This window comes from Babylonia areolata, chromosome 17 (assembly GCF_041734735.1).
Source record: "Babylonia areolata isolate BAREFJ2019XMU chromosome 17, ASM4173473v1, whole genome shotgun sequence".
Lineage (NCBI taxonomy): Eukaryota > Metazoa > Mollusca > Gastropoda > Neogastropoda > Buccinidae > Babylonia > Babylonia areolata.
In genome coordinates this window covers 3,569,555-3,588,942 of record NC_134892.1, presented here as the reverse complement: position 1 = coordinate 3,588,942, position 19,388 = coordinate 3,569,555, and the positions used below count along the sequence as shown (strand labels likewise).

The 19,388-nt window shown below is 38.9% G+C and overlaps 1 protein-coding gene across 2 annotated transcripts in view; it reads right to left on the bottom strand.

Moving 5' to 3' along the window:
• The window catches only part of LOC143291587 (uncharacterized), a 31,350-nt gene continuing 11,962 nt past the window's right edge, over nt 1–19,388 (bottom strand). The window contains exons 4-9 of one of the 2 annotated variants that reach the window (XM_076601520.1): nt 15,428–15,613; nt 13,818–14,021; nt 13,237–13,335; nt 11,872–12,010; nt 9,299–9,400; nt 1–7,621 (exon numbers count right to left, since the gene is read on the bottom strand). In XM_076601520.1, coding sequence (XP_076457635.1) covers nt 9,322–9,400; nt 11,872–12,010; nt 13,237–13,335; nt 13,818–14,021; nt 15,428–15,613 — 707 coding nt within the window. In that variant the 3' untranslated portion in view covers nt 1–7,621; nt 9,299–9,321. The remainder of the gene's footprint in view (nt 7,622–9,298; nt 9,401–11,871; nt 12,011–13,236; nt 13,336–13,817; nt 14,022–15,427; nt 15,614–19,388) is intronic. The other variant, XM_076601521.1, reaches the window with a different exon arrangement.

Genomic DNA, 19,388 nt, shown 5'->3' with positions numbered 1-19,388 from the left:
ATATATATATATATATAGTTCATTACACAATCAAACACATGAATCATTTTATGGTTTTTAGTGACAATATATAAAGTCACAGACACAAAGCACACACACACACACACACACACACACACACACACACACACGTTTTGCTATGTCATTCATCTTTATGCTGAGCACAGAGCTGCAGTCATTTCTAGCCCAGTCATGTTACCATTGTCTTCTACGTTCGCTGACAACCCCCACCCCCCTTTTTTTTTCTTTTTTTTCCCCATCGCTGTATCTTCATACTATAACACATCACATTACTGTTACATAGACCTCTCTGATCGCTGTACCTTAATACGTTTGCACATCACATCACTATTACAAAGACATCTCTGATCGCTGTTTGTTTTTGTTTGTTTTGTTTTTTTCTCTCCCCACCCCCCTCTTCTTCTCCCTTTTTCCTATTTTTTGCTGCCTCACATGAACTTTTTCATTGGAAAGAGAAAAAAGGAAAGAAGAAAAATAATCAATAGCAAAAAAAAAAAAAAAAAAAAAAAAAAAGAGAGAGAGAGAGAGAGAGAGAGAAAACAAACAAACAAACAAAAAAACCCACACAACAAAATAAAACAAAACAAAATAAAAGGGTCAAATAAATGAACGAACATACATACGTATACATACCTACATGTCTGTCTGATTTATATACATGTACATTTCGTTGCATCATTTTAAATGTATGGTTACCTCAGGGTTTTATGTGCTCGCTTATGTACATGTGTGTGCGTGCTTGTGTGCGCGCGTGTTTGATTTCATGATGACATTGGAATTCAATATTAAATATTCCAAACCATACACATAGACTTGTCCCACACACATTTCTACAAAGACAGCCGCTGCCATCCCCCTTCTTCCCACCTCCTCCCCTGTTTAAATCGTAATCAGCACTTCCCTTTCTATGTAAATCTGTTTAATGCATTTATATGTTTCTGTATTTCATTTCTTGTTCAAAGATTAAAGATATTGGCATGGCTGTCTTTGTCTTTTCATAGATACCAATGCACATTTTCCCTATCAATATTATATGATTGACCTTTTGAATGATAATATTATTGCATTTAAAGTTGTCTGATCGTTTCACTCCAAAGAGGACTTCGTGCACACTCAATTCCAGTCTGACGCCAACTGCTCCAACTATACAAAATTCGATGTGTTTCCAGAATAATTTCACTGGTGGGCATTTGTAGAAGAAATGCTCTATGTAATCAACTTCGTCTACGCAGATTGAGCATTTATTGTTTTCCATTATTTCCATTTTATGCAATAGAATATTAGTTGGATATATGTTGTGCAATATTTTCCATTGTAGTTCTTTTAATCTGGTTTCTTTAGTTGATGAAGAGGGCAGTAACCAGTAGTAATGATCAATTTCAACGTTAAGTTTTCTAAGCCAGAAGTGGTAGGCACATGGTTTTACTTCATCTTTTTTTGATTTTTTCATTCTTTGGGATATGAATTTTAGCTTTGTACAGAACACTTTAAGGTCGTCAACTGTGTCATAATTGACAGTTTCTTTTATGTCACCCATCCATTGCTTCCACTGGTGAGGAATAGCATTTGATAAAGCATTATATTCGAAAATAAAAGATGGCTGGTTTTCCCCCAATTCCTCTATAATTTCTTGCAAGTTATTCATCCTTTTTTCTTGTATGTTAATGACATCTCTTACTCTTTCTATTCCTGCAGTCTTCCACGAGGGAAAGAATAAAGAGTTATGCTTGTATTGGATTAAGTTATTGTTCCATAACAGTTGGACATTAAAGTTGTTCTTGTCAATGTCTGATTCCTTTTTTTGATATTTGTGTGTTAAATGTGTTCGTAATACATTATGCCAAAATATATTTTGTATTTTTGACGGTGCTTTTAAATTGCTGGGTCTGCAGTTTATGTCAAATGCCCCAAGCTTGCTTGCAAGTTTCCCAAAGTGCCACCTTGGAATATATGTCCAGTTTTCATTTTCTGAAGCAAAAAGTTTCCCCGCCCATTGCAAGTAAAAACATTCCTGGACTTTGTGAACATTTACCATTATCAGTCCACCCTGGGAAACTTCTGCTTCCATTATTGTCCTCTTAACTTTCTCAAAGGCCTTTCTGTTGGACCTTCTGTGTTGCCAAACAAATTTATACAATGTTCTATTTATTTCAGAAAGTACACGGTGTTGTAGTCCTATTGCTTGCATTATGTATATAAATTGACTTAGCAGAAATGTTTTAATGATAATGATTTTTCCATGGATGCTCAAGTCTCGTTTGCTCCATGTACCTATTAATTTATTCATCGTAGATATTCTATCTAGCCAGTTGTCTTCTATGCTTGATGCCGGACTGGAGTTGTTAAAGTGTATTCCTAATATTTTTATTTTGTCTGTCAACTCAAAAGGCAGATTACTTTCTCTGTGTTCTATATGTCCTATCTTCATAGCTTTTGTTTTTTGAGCATTTAAATACAGACCAGAAAAACATGAAAAATCGTTATGTCCACTGCCTTGTTCATATCATCACAACTGTTTTTTGAAAAAGTGTCGTGTCGTCGGCTAATCGTTTTATTTTTTAGTGTTTTGTGTTCATTGTTTTGTGTAGGAAGTATAACCCCGGTGATGTTGCTATTCCTAATTTTTATTGCTAACAATTCTACTCCCAATATAAAGGCTAATGGTGAAAAGGGACAACCCTGTCTGATTCCACATTTTAACATAAAAGGTGCTGATATCCATCCCCCATGGTTGATACTACTAAATGTATCTTTAAACATAACTGTAACCCACTGTATAAACTGTTTACCAAACCCAAATACATTTAATGTTTCTAGCATATACCTTTTAGAAATGGTATCGAATGCCTTTTGATAATCTAAAGCTAAGAGATAGTTTTGTTTGTTTCTTTCAAATATTCTATAGCGTCATGAATTGTACTTATAACTGTAAATATGCTTCTACCTTTAAGATATCCCACTTGATCTTGGTTAGTCAATTTATCCACTACACAGCTTAATCTTCTTGCTAATGTTTTTGCCATTATTTTATAATCAGTGTTTGTGAGGGTAATAGGACGTCAGTTATTTAGTTTATCACGTGCCAAGTCTTTTCCTTTGTGCAGTAAGATAATAATACCTTGTTTTTGTGTGTACGACATGTCATTCTTGTCAAAAGCTTCATTATAGGATTCAGTTACCAGCACTTTCAATCGATTCCAGAAATATTTCATGAATTCTACCGTAATACCATCACTGCCAGGAGCAGACCCATTTTTCATTGATTTTAAAGCTAATCCTGTTTCTTCAACATTCATCAAACCTTCACAATTTGACGACTCTTCATTATTCAAGCGCGGGAAATTTTCATCTTTAACGAACCTGTGTATTTCTTCATTAATGTTATCATCTGTGTTTGATATTCTACTATATAAAGAGGAGTAATATCTTGTTTGTTCTTTCAAAACTTCTGACTGGTTTGTTACAATCTGTCCATTTTCATTCCGAACATGTGTCATGATGTTGTTTGCTCTGGTTTTCTCTAAGCCTAAAAAGTATCGCGTGTTCTTTTCTCCTTCTTCAACACATTTAGTTCTTGCTCTAATCTGTGCTCCCCTTGCCTTTACTAATGAGATAATCTCCAGTCTGCTTTTAGTTTGAGCTAGCTCTGACTGGAGGTCTAGATTGGTCGGATCTTCTGTACATATTTTTTCCAGCCGCTGCAACTGTATCTGCAAATCTAGCATTTCGTTCTTTCTTTTCTGTGCCTTTGTTTTGCCGTATTCAATACAAAAATTCTTGATATTTATTTTACAAAGTTCCCATTTGTCTTGTGCATTCAATTCACTTTCATTTGTCAACCATGTGTCTAATTTGTGGTTCATTTGTTGCGTAAAGTTGGTGTCAAACAGGAAGGAGTTGTTAAATCTCCAGTAGCCTGGCCCTCTTTCAAACACACAGTTATTGATTTCTAAAAGAAGAGCTCTGTGATCTGTATTGGGAACTGATAATATTTGACAAGAAAGGCAATCATTAACTATGTTTTCATTTGCAAAGCAGTAATCCAACCGTCGAGCAATAAATGGATTATATCTACTCCATGTGTATTCCTTTTCTGTATTGTGGAGTAATCTCCAAACATCAACAAGGTTCAGCTTATTCACTAGAGTATGAAAATGATCAATATCCCTGTGACAGTGAGGCCCCCCTGACACTATATCTAAACCATTATTCATAACACAGTTGAAACCCCCAAGAATTATTATTTTCTTGTCACTATAATTGGTGAGGACAGAGTGCATCCAATGGAAATATTTTATTTTATCTGCGCTATCGTTTGGAGCATAAACGTTAACAAGGGTGAAGTCATGCTCTGATGACTGAACGGACAAAATGATTGTTCGATCATATGTTTTTTCCAGTGTTACTTCTCCCTTAAATTTGTTTGATACTAGCACGACCCCTCCTCTTCCATGATTTGTGCCCTTGTTAAAAAACAGCTTCCCACCCCACTGTTTTTCCCACAGTAATGCTTCAACGCTGCTTATGTGCGTTTCTTGTAAACATATAATATCATATTTGTGTTGTTTAAAATTTGAAAACATAGCTGTTCGTTTTAACTTATTTTTTAAACCTCTAGTATTCAGAGAATATAGGCGTATACCCTCCATTACTTTTAATTGATGGTGGTTAATGCTAGTACTTTTCTATAGTACGTACTGTCATAACTGTCATTGTTATTGTCATTATGATCATCGCTATGGTGTTAGTGTTACTGTTATCATCATGCGTAAAGTAATCAAGATTAACATTTACATTAGTTAATTCTTTAGTGTGTTTAACATAATTGGGTATTGCAACTGCAATGTCCATGGGCAAGGGAATGTTCGTAACCGGCACTGGCAAGATCCAGAGTCACACTGCGCCTATCAAGTAACACAGGTGTCGTTCATCTTATCCTCGTCCTCCCTCTCCGCGACATATGGTGCTGGCTCATCATCTTCCTGCCGTGGATATTTGTCACACTGCTGTGGTGGTGTGGAGTCTTTTGACCGTGGGCGTTTTGCAGAGGCAGATCTGGAAGTGTTTCTTTTGAAGTTCAGTTTCGTTTGGTTCTTTGAGCTGACTGCCTGACCTGCCGGACGCCGCACTGTTGGTCTACCTCTCGTTTCTCTGGGAGACTTTGGAGCAGTCTTTTCTGTGCTGTCATTTTTTCTATTGGGCGGCTGTTGGCTCTCGGACTATTTCATAGTTGATCTTTTAATAATAATAATAATAATAATAATAATAATAATAATAATAATAATGTAATAGAGATATACTGGCTAGGAGCTGTGATTTATTATTAGAGATATTTAGAGAATCAGCACATCCTTGCTCACAGTGCCAAGTTGTAACAAGGTACACTTGGTGGTAAAAGGCTGTGGTTTAGGGATGGATTTAATATTCATAAAAGAATTGAAACATTAAAGGGAATAATTTGGATCTATTTTTTGATGGATCAAAATCCTCTCGGCCACACCACTTTTGTAGCCGTGTACCGAGTGGTTATTCAAGGGTACGGTACAAAAGAACTAACTAAGTGATGATTGATTGAATGAAAGGATAGACCAGAAGAATTCCCGCGCACAGGCCAGGAACATATAGAGGCCAGCCACAAATGGGTTATCCTTCCTTCCACGGTTGTCGATATTTCTTTAGACAGTGAGGCATTTCATGAACTACGTTCCCTATTTGGCATTTTTCTACGGGTTTTTTTTTCTTTTTTCGTAGAACTGTTTAACCTCGCATAAAATTTCTTTGGTTTCCGTTAACAAATTACGTCTTCTGTCACTAAGCTTTATCATTTGTTTACTGATATAGTGACGCTTTTCTAGTCCTCAAAAATACCCTGTTACTTTTTCACCTTATGATATCCACCTAGCTCTTGATCTCAGAAATATACCTTCCATTTTCTTGTCCCTAATATTCTGGAGCATTTCATTTGTGTTTTTTAATGTTTTAATTTCTTCTTCGTTTTATTTTCCTTCTTCTCTAAATCGTATATTTCCTTTTTTTAGCCATTTTTCTCCCTCCTCTGATTGTTTTTTTTAAATGTTGAGAACAAAAATTGTCTTGGACCGAATTTTCATTAATGAAACATCAAGAAACAATTGTGATGATATAGTGAACTCTAACTGACTTAAATAAGCTTGATCAAAGTGCATATCCTAATATTTCGCATATTCTTTTATTGTATCTTTAATTACATTATACACCTAAATGTTATATTTTGGGTCTTTTAACAAAGAACAGTTGAATTTCCAAAAGTTGTTTCTTGTGTGAGGTGAAATCTTTTTGAACTTTAACAAAATCATAGAGTGATCTGTTCTATATCCTGGCACAATATCACAATGTGCTATATCAGACATTAAATACTCACTAGATGGTCATAGTCGGACACGACTGACTATCATATATAGTAATATATATATATATATATATATGTCTACTTTGCTGTGGTGGTTGAGATCTTCTCCATGTCAATACTCTAACATCCAGATTAAACTCTCGCCATATATCAACTAGGTCCAGCTGAATCATCATGTCATCAACCCTTTCACTAGCTCTTGCATTATTAACGTGTTTGTAATTAACATAATCAATCGTTGGATTTAAAACTGAAATCCAGTCCCCTGCTATAATCAAATTGGGAATAGACAACTCTTCGATGTGTTCCTCGATTTATTGATAGAAGTCTGGGTTATCTCGATTAGGACCATACAAATTAACTATCAAAAAATCTTTGTTCATAAAACTAATCAGGACAAATATATGATCTCCACCAAAATCTTTGTAAGCTTTCTTAAATTTGAATTCAAAGTTATTTTGAAATAGTATGGCTACGCCTCTAGAGCTGGTATCAAATGAAGCAAAATACGACTGGTATCCCCATTCAGCTTTATTGTACTTATCCATTTTGGGGTCTGAGTGAGTGTCTTGGAGTAAGAATATATTGTGTCCTGTCTGTCTTAAATAATGACTGGCTATGCTTATCGTGATTCAACAGATATAGCGGCACAACATATTACATTCAGTCCATTTTGCTGGAGCAAGTCAACGCATTTCCTCACTGCTCGGAAAACTGCGTTCAAGTCCCAAACACGCAGTTTCGTCCCCTGTGGACTCCTCAGATATCCCGGCACTGGCAGTGGTCTGTCTTCCCCTTATGGCCAATCAATGCCTACTGGCGTTCTCAATCATAGCGGGGAACGTTACAATCAAATGAACCCCAGAAGCATCCCTTGAAGGATAAAGTAAAGAACAGGAGGTAAACAAGATAAAAACATTGTTAGAAAAAAGAAAAAGAAGAGAAAATAATGGTGACTAACAGATTACTTTGAGAATAAACTCTTTGTACTCAATGCCTGGGGGTCAGAAAAAGATGCGAGGGACAATATAATGTGTGCAAAGAACGATTGGTCAGCTCAACTCAGTTGTTTCAAGCCCAAGCATTTGTCTGGTGTAGAAAAAATATTTACAGAAAGCCCTCAAAGACTGCAACTGGGGGTCATCTGAATTTTCTCTGAAGGAGAGAGCCAACTATATGCCTGATATGACTGCAGGAAGTCACGGAACTCCCCTGCACACACACAAAAGAAAACAACTATTTGATACATTTCTGACATTGCTCCATCAGACTGGCCTAACTCTTTCCAGTGTGTGACTGAAACTCATGTCAGAGTTTGTTCAAAGTTGTCAAACACACGAAAGAACCCATCACACTTCAGCAGCTTGGAAAACATCGCAACATCCTCAGTGATCCAAACACCACCTCTGTCTTTCAATGAATGAAAACATCAGCAGAAGTTTTCAATGAGAAAAGTGACTGGTTTTTCAATATGGTGAGTTTGCAGTTACGACGAAGATGTGACTTGTAAAGAAAATCAAAATTCAAAAAGAACAAAAACCGAAGTGAAAAACGTGAATGAAAAGAATACAAACGTATTAGTTTGAATGAGTAGCCATGAGAGAGAGAGAGAGAGAGAGAGAGAGAGAGAGAGAGAGAGCCTGCTGAAACGTTGTGTTGTGTATGTACACATTCATTAAATTCTGTCAGGCAAGATCCAGTCACTTTGAGTAGTTTCTGTATCAGTCTGCTGGTGACAGACTGCTGGTGACAGTCTGATGGTGACAGTCTGTTGATAACAGTCTGCTGGTGACTGTCTGCTGGTGACAGTCTGATGGTGACTATCTGCTGGTAACAGTCTGCTGGTGACAGTCTGCTGGTGACAGTCTTATGATAACAGTCTGCTGGTGACAGTCTGCTGGTAACAGTCTGTTGGTAACAGTCTTGGCAGGGGGGGTAGAGGATGAGGTATGTGAGTGTATGCATGCCTACACTGTTGGAGCAACGGGATATTGGAACGTGCGGGTGTTTATATATATATCTTTGTATATATAAGTGTGGGGTTGGGGGTGGGGGATATGGGCGTATGTGTGTGTGCTTGTACAAGTAAGTGTTCATCTGTGTGTGTGTGTGTGTGTGTGTGTGTGTGTGTGTGTGTGTGTCGTGGAAGCTGCGATACGTGGACTAGAAATGAGTGTGTGGAGGAGGGGGTAGAGGAGGTGCAGGGTAATGTGTGTGTGTGTGTGTGTTGGGGCTCATGTACGTTTATGTGTATTTGACTGTACTTTCATATGCATGTTTGGCGCATATCTGTTATGCATGTGTGGGTGTATGTGTGAATGTGTGTCTTCATTTTTACATTTATTTGCTTATTTATCATCATTGTTGTCTTATTTATTTACTTATTTATTTATTATTAATTATTAATATTATTCTTCTTATTATTATTACTACCTTTTTTCATATTATAATTATTATTTATTTATTTATTTATTTATTTATGTATTTATTTACTTATTTATGTACGCTTATCTATTATTTATCAACCTTTTTTTCCTCAAGGCCTGACTAAGCGCGTTGGGCTACGCCGCTGTCAGGCATCTGCTTGGCAGATGTGGTGTAGCGTATATGGATTTGTCCGAACGCAGTGACGCCTCCTTGAGCTACTGAAACTGAAACTGATTGACAGTCTGCTGGTAACAGGGTTGGTAACAGTCTTAACAGTCTGTTGGTAACAATCTGATGGTAACAGTCTTAACAGTCTGTTGGTAACAATCTGTTGGTAACAGTCTTGACAGTCTGCTGGTAACAGTCTGCTGGTAATAGTATGCTGATATCAGTCTGATGGTGACAGTCTGCTGACATAAAAAAGTGCACAGTGAGAGCATGATCCTCTGAAAAACAACTGACCTTGTTCATGAACATGGAGGATTTCAGATCGAGGCTTCTGGGATCTGATTCAGGGGATGATGCACTCCGTTCATGTGACTTCCACCACGTCTCTTCACAATTCTGCACACAGCACATGGTGAGAATTGAATTAAGTGTAAGCAAGACAAGATCGTGAAGACCTGAAATGTGGCCTTTTGTTCTATGCTTTAAAATATTACATAAAATTAAAAACTTTTTAGTTCAGATATTGAAGTCGTGCATTCATGACGCTAGGAATCCTACTGAAAAATAATGAAGAGAAAGATCCTGTCACCCCACCCCATCCCCCAAAAAGCTATAGTCATTCAGATCCTACATAGCTGAAATGAGGCGTATGTAGGTTCCACAAAAAAAACACAAAAAAAACACCACTTTTGTAACTTTCTGATTTCCTTTCAAGGAGGAAGGTGGCAGAATGGTTAAGACGCTCAGCTGCCAATACAGAGAGTCCGTGAGGGTGTGGGTTCGAATCCCGCTCTCGCCCTTTCTCCTAAGTTTGACTGGAAAATCAAACTGAGCGTCTAGTCTTTCGGATGAGACGATAAACCGAGGTCCCGTGTGCAGCACGCACTTGGCGCACTGAAAAAGAACCCATGGCAACGAGAGTGTTGTCCTCTGGCGAAATTACGTAAAATGAAATCCACTTTCATAGGTACACAAATATGTAAGCATGCACTCGAGGCCTGACTAAGCGCGTTGGGTTATGCTGCTGGTCAGGCATCTGCTCAACAGATGTGGTGTAGCGTGTATGGATTTGTCCGAACGCAGTGACGCCTCCTTGAGAAAGTGAAACTGAAACTGAAACTTTCTGGGGTTGCCATTTACAAAGAAAACTCTCTTTTCACATTAAAAGAGAAGAAAACAGGATTAATTGGTTGGTTGGTGAGTCGGGTATAATACCTGAAACCCAGCCAGCCAAAAGATGTAAACACTTCACAACAACAAATACATGTCCACAAATAATGTTGCCAGACCACAGATTTTCTGTTTGGTCATACAAGGTCAGGAGATGCTGACAGCCTTGGTACCCAACCCTTCTGAATAATCAACAAAACTAATGACTGAATCTGTTGCAACAAATACAAAACTGATGTGCATTAAAATCATCCTTACAATGGACGAAAAATTATTCAACTGTGATTTTCTATCACGAACAGTCAGTGTCATTACCACACAAACCAGCCTGTCTCATTGTCTCATTTTCCTTCACGTCCATTATTCACAGTGTTCAGTTTGGCTTTGATTTTTTTTTTCATTGTGTTCACTGCCATTTGCAGTCCAGTCAATGAATGCTCAATTCTTAAAAAATATATATATTTCTTGGTTTGATTTCGTGCTTGTTTCCTTTCTGCAGTATTTTCACTTCCTGAACAAACAGCACTTTCCTAAAACAATGGAAAATGTTACCATCAGACCAAAATGTCAGCTGTGAGTCAGTTCCATCCCCGCCCCTTGTGGCTTCCTCTCCCTTAGTCAAGGAACAAGATCTACACGATGACCTGGTCAGCCCCGAACATGTGATTTATGTGAATGCTTATTTTTTGTGAATTTTCTACATAAATTTTGCCAGGGACAACCCTTTTGTTGCCGTGGGTTCTTTTATGTGCACTAAACGCATGCTGCACACGGGACCTCAGTTTATCGTCTCATCCGAATGAACAACGTCCAGACCAGTGATGCCACTTATTTTTCGTTCTTTTTCTGTACGCATGTGCTTGAAGGAATTTTCTACAGATTTCCCCCCTGGGGCTACTCTTGTTGCTGTGAATTCATTTATCTCTGCACTAAGTGCATGCCGTATGGAGGAGCCGGTTTATCTCACTGGAAATGAAACTGAAACCACCGCTCCAGGTCCTGTAAAGGGAGAAAACTCTGACGTGTGTGACGTGAAGCACAGCTGTCTTCCCATGCCGGTGAGTGATTCATTCAGCCATCACTCCATCCACTGCTTGTTTCACGTTTAGCGGTGGCTCAGTGTCCATAGGTTCGATTCCCATGTATGGACCAGTGGAGTTACTCCTTCCTCCACTGGATCTTGAGTGGTGGTCTGGGTGCCAGTCATTTGAATGAGACGTTAACTCACTCAGTACGGCCAGTCCTCTCTTCTCCTCTACACAGACCCCTCGGATGTCCAGTGGGTGTCTGAATGACCCAACCTTTAGCTTCCGTCGTCAGAACTGTGGTATTCTTTGTCAACATTCACCTCCTCAGTATAAGAGCCTTCCGCTTGCAATATTTTGATGATGGTAATTTGGGTGAAACGCTGTTAACATCGTCTCTTTCGCCGTTCGTATGGAAAGAGTTAAACCGAGGCCCCGTGTCCAGTATGCGTTTAGCGTGCGAAAGAGAACCCATGGCAAGAAAAGGGTTACTCGTGGAAAAATTCTGTAGAAAAAGACACATTCATTGTTGAAACCATGGAGTTGTTCCTGACAAACTATCAAACCATGAACTTTTAACATCCACATTCACTAACAACTGGAATGCGATAAGGAAGAGTACTGATTACTTCACGACCCACGTGACAAAAGGCAGAGTTTCAAATGACTTACCGATAGCCCTTTCTGTACCGTGAACAGAAGAGAAGGATGAGACAGGCATCAATCAGCAGAAGAATGATCACCGTCACTGTCAGGGTGACAACGGCAGCAACCAGTCCTCCATTAACAGATCCATCTGCACCTGGATAAAGTTGGACATGAAATAAAGACCTTTGTTCACATTTTAAAAACCAATACATTATAAGTATTTGTTGTACATCAGTGTGGATTTAGAACCCACAAACAACACACATAATTGGAATGAAAGCTGTTATCAAAGCCAGACTGCATTATTTCGTCAAAAAGAACTCTCTGTATATATGCTATATCAAATTATATAGAATATATTCTATGTTTTCATGAGCCTTTTCAGTATGTGCATTTCCACCTTCAAAGTAATGAAGTTATAACATAATGAGCTTAGTTATTACAATAAATGACGACGCAATGTTCATGATAAAAGCTTCGTCATCAGAAAAATAAAGAAAAGGTTATAATTTATTCACATTGAAGAGCCTCGTCTTTCTCGACAACAACAAACAAGAGCGCTCTTGGAATGACAAAGGTGCGAAAGTTCAAATGTTTTGAAGTTGTGTGCCTTTGTCTTTCAGAGTAATGCTACTTATTATTATTTTTTTTTTTATGATCTCTTTGTAATCCGATTTCTCTTTGAGCACATGCATGTACATGCATTAGCAAACATGCATGCTTATGCTGAGACTGTTCATTCTTTGCGTTTCTATGTTTATGTCACCTTTAGAAATATATAAGAAAACATATGAGTTCAGCCCCAAAGTGGAGTTACAGTCGCCTGCTTGGGCAAACAGCAGTTAAACTGAAAAGTCTTTAGTTTGAACTATGACAGGAAAAATCATTCAGATTCCTCTGCCCTTCATATCCAGCATTAGGACTCCATTCAAGTCACTGATGTTCTCAGTTGAGTGGTGACGACATTACTGTTCTCATCTGAGTGATGACGACATCAACTGTTCTCATCTGAGTGATGACGACATTACTGTCCTCATCTGAGTGATGACGACATCAGTGTTCTCATCTGAGTGATGACGACATTACTGTTCTCATCTGAGTGATGACGACATAAACTGTTTTAATGTGGGTGATGATGACATTATTGGTCTCAGCTGAGTGATAACGACATTACAGTTTTTGTCATAGTGATGACGACATTACCGTTATCATCTTTGTGATAAGAACAGTACTGTTTTTATCCGAGTAATGACGACATTACTGTTCTTATCTAAGTGATGACGATAATAGTGTTCACATCTGAGTAATGTTGACACTGTTGGTTTTTTTGGTTTTTTTGTTGTTGTTTTTTTATCTGAGTGACAACAACAATTCTAACTTTCTACTTACAGGTCGGGATGTCTATGGCGGGTGGAGCTGAAGCATTGAGATGACCGGCAGTAGTAGTGACCACTGGAACTGTTGCTGTGTTAGGGCCTTCTGGTTCCTCTGTGACAGAAAGTCATTCATGGTGTTTTCATACCGTCTGTGGCAGGGGAAATCAGAACCATGAAGACATGGCTTTTCACAGTCATTTATACACATTACGTTAAGTGTCTGAGAAGTGTGTGTGATTGTGTGTGATTGTGTGTGTGTGTGTGTGTGTGTGTGTGTGTGTGTGTGATTGTGTGTGTGTGTGTGTGTGTGTGTGTGTGTGTGTGTGTGTGTGAGTGTGTGTGTGTTGTGTGTGTGTGTGTGTGTGTGTGTGTGTGTGTGTGTGTGTGTGTGTGTGTGTCTGTCTGTCTGTGTGGGTGTGTATGTGTATTCCTGCGTTTGCTCAAACTCAGTTCAACCATTCTTTTCATTGTCATGTTCTTTTTTTTCTTTTTCTTTTTTATTACCTGTGAATGCATGCGTGACTTCTGACCGGTGAAATTTCCCACACTTTTATTCTACCAACAGCAGTGCACAGAAAGTGATGCTCGTCTCACCTGCGTGATAGATTTCACAGTCAGTGAACGCTTGTCTCTCATCGGGAGGTATCAGCTGACACTTGTAGACGCCTTCTTTCTGGAGGTTTGTTTCTTTGATCTTTGCCATGATGTAGTCTTTCTTGACTTCTATCTCGGTGAAGCCATACCTCGAAGAGCACTCCTGTCTGTCCTCCGCCACCCAGTCACACGCCATGGATTCGTCTGCATAAAAAGATGATGGTGGTTATAGTGATTATGGGAATCTGTATTCAGAGATGAAAACAATCCATTTTGACATAGACAAATACTTAACAAAACACACACGCGCGCGCGCGCGCCGCACGCATGCACACACGCACCGGACGCACGCACACACGCACACAATACAGAAAAAGAAACGAGAGATCGGAAAGGGAGAAGGATGAACTGCTTTATCAAATACACGCACACACACACACACACACACACACACACATATACATATATATATATATATATATATATATACTTTCATGCTAACGGAATGTCAGTTCTAAAGTCAATATATTTTCACATTTCCCAAAATGTCCCTAATTTCTTCTAGCCTATAACGTTCAAAGATCAGATATATGATGAGGTCACTAAATATTTTTCAATGATTTTGCCAAAAAATGACTTTAGCTTTTCACCTCTCAATCTGCTTACAATGTCACCATAAAGGGGATGTCTTCAAAGGTTTTATTCATACCTACCATCATGCCAAGTTTTGTTCCTATGCTGTGCTTCTTGTAGTTGCCGGGAAAATGGTACGTTAATGTTTATCTCAATCACACACACACACACACACACACACACACACACACACACACACACACACACACACACATTACATAGACCTGCTGAGCCTTGCTGATAGAGATTTATGTTCTGCCAGCAGACAGAGGTTTACGTATTCTGCTCTTCTCTTTGTGATGCTGTCCAGCAGATGACCCCCAGGGGGGTGGGGGTGGGGTCATTTCTGGCCAGTCCAGATCGACCCTCCCATCCCCCACCCCCCTCTCCCTAGTTGGAAATTAACTTCTTTCTACGGGTTTAATCAAGCCGGGGGAGTTGGGGGGGCGGGGGGAGTGATGGGGGGTGGGGTGGGGGGTTGTTCCGGGCAAGCCTTTACTGACCCCCTCCCCATTATGACTCAAAGGAAGGAAATGTTGCGGAGTTCTGCTTGAAAGCCCAACTGGACAAATCTACTACCAGGGTCATTTCAAGCTACATGGGATTAACCCGCATATCCATTAGGGGGTTGAAGTCCAACTTGGTGAGTTGAAGTTTAAACACCCTTTTCCCTGGATCATTCCAAGGCCATTCTACAAAGACCCCGGAGTTAATCTGGACCGGTCATATATGACACCGGGGTAAAAACTAACGGGGGTGCGAACAGGCTGCTACACCGGTCGTTAAATACAATAGTGAGCCATGAATTTAGTGGAATGCAACACAAAATGTACAAATCATATGGGCGGCATTCAGGACAAATCACAAAGCCTCCCAAATTAACTGAGCCACTCCCATCCTATCATTGTACCATAGCTACAGTTGCAGCGTTAGTTGAGTTGAGTTGAGCTGAGTTGACTGCGTTTAATAGGTTGTACCTGGGTATTTTTTGTCGGGCGAAAAGTGTTTAACCAGCACAACGTGTTTTGTCCGGATGACATCAGCAGTGAGGGGGCATTTAATCACGGCTTCACCCTTGTCCACTGCCACGTCGACACACACAGCCCCTGCTCCGTAACACTGTACCATCATGGTAGCTGCAGTCAACAGCACGGCTGTTTTTCCTGGTGAATCACGAAGAGGGAATTTTTATGTATTCATCAAACAATATACATATATATATATATATATATATATATATATATATGTGTGTGTGTGTGTGTGTGTGTGTATGTGTGTGTGTGTGTGTGTGTGTGTGTAGACAAACACATGATTAGTAAGATACATACATGGGTAAGGTTAGTAAGATTCCTGTTGTAAAGATGAAACGTACGGTATCTATAAATTACGAATAATACAAAGATGTCTAGTTTTGTCTACTTGCATGATTTCTAATTTCTACTTTACATCAGTGTATTCTGTGCGCAGGTTCTCATTCACAGGGAGTTTTTTTTTTATCTTTTTTCTTCGAATCTGTAATCCTACACTGAATTAAAGATACATATATTCATTTCTCTTTTCACAAGACTTTTTTTTTTTTTTTTTTTTTTTTTTTTATTCTTTACCAAAATCGATATAAGTTTTAATTCTAACTGGCAAAATAAGCCATCTTCCTATGATATTGAGGTAACTGTTTTCTTCTTATAAAGTATCTAACATGTCGTTCTTTTTTGTTCTTTCTTTCTTTCTTTCTTTCTTTCTTTTATTTTTTTTTTTCTTCACAAACTACTTCAAGGTAATTATTGTTGAATTTCTAGTAACCTGGGCCTCGGACAAATTTTTCGTCATTAATTTCCAGAACAGATGCCTTGTCGGAAGCTGGAATAGCAACATGATCACAGGACACACATAAATTCAAACATTTTCTAAAACGAGACAGTCGTCTAAGTGACGTGCTATGAAAGGGTCAAAACGATTCCAGGTGAAGTCTTTTTCTGTAGAATGGTATATTCTCCAAATATCAGTTAAGCTCAAAGCATTAATTGTCTAGTTTTAATTTTCTGCTTCAGATATATTATGTGGTAGCCCTGATTTTATATCTAGTTTGTTATTAAATACAAAATTAAAATCACTGGTGATCACAAGATCTCTGTTACTGTGTTCACTAAGAGTTTCTGTCATGTTCTTGAAAAGATTTCTTTTATTCTCTTGAATTCTTTGGTAAATACACATTTACTGCTGTTTTTGATTATCTCCCTTTGCTACAGAAATAGCCAACATTCTTCCTTTCGATATAACTACTCGTACTCTCTCTCTCTCTCTCTGTGTGTGTTTCTGTTCATTGTGATGAATTTTGGCAGAGATTATGCTGACTTTTAGAAAAGTATCAAGAGGTTTGGTTGACTGTAACAAATCGCTTTGTACATGTGTTGTCTGGCTCCAATGGATGAACGGCCAGCTGTGACAGTCGCTGTGACATTGTGATACCTTCAGATGTTGGTACATCAGATTGACATGTCAACAAACAGTACTGGCACAAATGTAAGTACTATACCAACTGTTGGAGTGTCTTGTTCAGCAAGTGCAGTGCTCGAAGTTCACCCGTTCAACTTTTAATAATTCCCCTTGCCCTACCTCATGTTCCCTTTACCCTACCCTCCTTCCTTTACATTCCCCTTTCTTCCACTGTAGAATATACCAGTTGAACAACGTTACGGTGTTTACATTTTGTGCAACCTCCTCTTCTCAACGAAGATAGAACTCTTCGTACTCATCGAGTGTCCCCCGTCTCTAATAACACATGGAGTTGCTGCAGTACCACAAGGACTTTTGGTGTGCAGCCAAGCCTGGACAGAATCTCCCGGAAAATCATGAATACCTGAATTTGACGTCATCGCTAAGTTACGTTACGTCATGTACTATGAGGTCATGGTTTTTGACGAGTGGGGAGGAGAGCGAGCGGCTGGCTGGACGTTGTTAATGTGCGCAGGGGTGAAACATTCTTCCAGGAGGTTGGAGCGGTGTCGGGGTGGTGGAGCCGCCCATGGACGTTGACGGGACGGGCCTGAGGAGCCAGGGACGTTGACCGGCCGGGGGGACCCACTGAGTGGAGGGGCCCCCTGTTGGAACTGCTGCTGTTTCGGTTCGATGTTGGAAGAGGTGCCCAAGCGTAGGAGCGCTGTTGCACGCTGGATGATGCTGGGAGCTGGAATGGTGATCCACTGAACGGTTCCGCAAGCCACTGGAAAACTTTTGGGGTGTTTTGTTTGCGGCCGTCATTGTGGTGTGTGTGTTTAGTTACTTTTTGTTTATATTTTTTTCAGTGAGTTGAAAGAAAGGAATTATTTATTTTTGAGTGAATTGGCATAACGAGTTTATTTTTTTGATTGAGTTGGGAAATGAACACTTATTTTCTTTTTTTGATTATATATTTATTAATATTATTGAGTTAATCAAAAAGTAAAAGAAAACGTGAGTTTGCGTTCTTCTAAAAAAAAAATGATTCGCGTTCGTGTTGTGTTTTTTTGTTAGTGCCGGTTGAAAGTAACACAGGCCTACGGATTTAAGAAAAAAATAATCCGTTACATTTTTGGCGAGCCTTGCCTTTTCAGTATTAATCATAACGTTTGATTAATCTTTTGGTGTTTGTTAAATGAAACAAATTCCATTTTGAACTTTTCTTCTGATTTTGCTATAAAAAAAAAAAAAAAAAAAATCACACTGTAAATATTTTGTCAAGATAACTTTTTCTGAGGAGTTATGTATTAGTATGACCTCCCTGGAATACACTTACTTTTTGTAATGGAAACATTTTAAAAGGCACTTCATTCATACTTGTCTTGTGATATGGATCAGTGAAAAAAAAAAAAAAAAAAAAGAAGAAAATCGGACGCTTGTCATTTATGCATAATTCTCTTTATACATTTATCTCTGCTTGGTGTGTTCCAGCATGGCACTTGTCAACATTTATTTGTAAATATTGTTGATTTGTATACTGTTCGGTTGTTACAGTTGTCCAAAGTCAACAATATGCTTAGTTGTCTTATTCCAATGTTGAGCTAGTTATTTGTGGCCCTATGTCAAGCCCTAGAGGTGGTACTTGATTTTACTCTGGATCTTGGTGATCAGAGTTGTTTGCTAGATGGGAGTACTGTGGGACATTCCTTCATCTAGTTTGTCATAGCGGTTTGTTAAATTAGGCTGCTGTGAGATAGTCCTGAGCTTGGTAATTTATTATAATCTCCTCGTGGACATGGAAGTGGGTCTAACAGACATGGCTAAATCCGAGGAAGAGACTGATATGCTGGGTACTTCAGAGTTTACCTGTTTCTCCTAGAGAGAGGGCTTTGCAACAGATGGTTGCAGATTTTAGACTTGAGGGTGAGACGATTGGATTACAAGGCAAAACATTGACAACCTATATTCAAGAATCTCTGAGAGATTACAAAGCAAAGCAGCAGGAAAGACAGACTGAATTAGAGAAGCATGCAAAAGAGCTTGCTCAACAGGAGAGGCTGAAGCAAGAGGAACATAGGCTAAAGCAAGAGGAACTTGCTCAAATGAAAGAGATTGAATTTCAAAAACTTGCCATTGAGAGAGCCAGACTAGAAAAGCAAGATGCTTGGCAAAAAGAAAAGGCGAAAAGCAAAGAAAAAGAAAGCATGGCAGGTAATAAACCTAAAATGCCATACTGGGATGAAAAGTCTGATGACATGGAATCCTATCTTCGCAGATTTGAAGCTTTTGCAGATCAGAACAAGTGGGATGATTCTGAGCGATCTTGCTATTTGTCTGCTTTACTCAAAGGAAAAGCCTTGACTTACTTTCAGGAGTTGTCACAAGAAGATGCTAAGTCATTTAAAACTGTCAAAAAGCATCTCTTGACAAGGTTTCAGTGTACTGAAGAAGGTTTCCGGACTCAGTTTCGGTCAGCTAGGCCCCAACCTGAAGAAACCATGG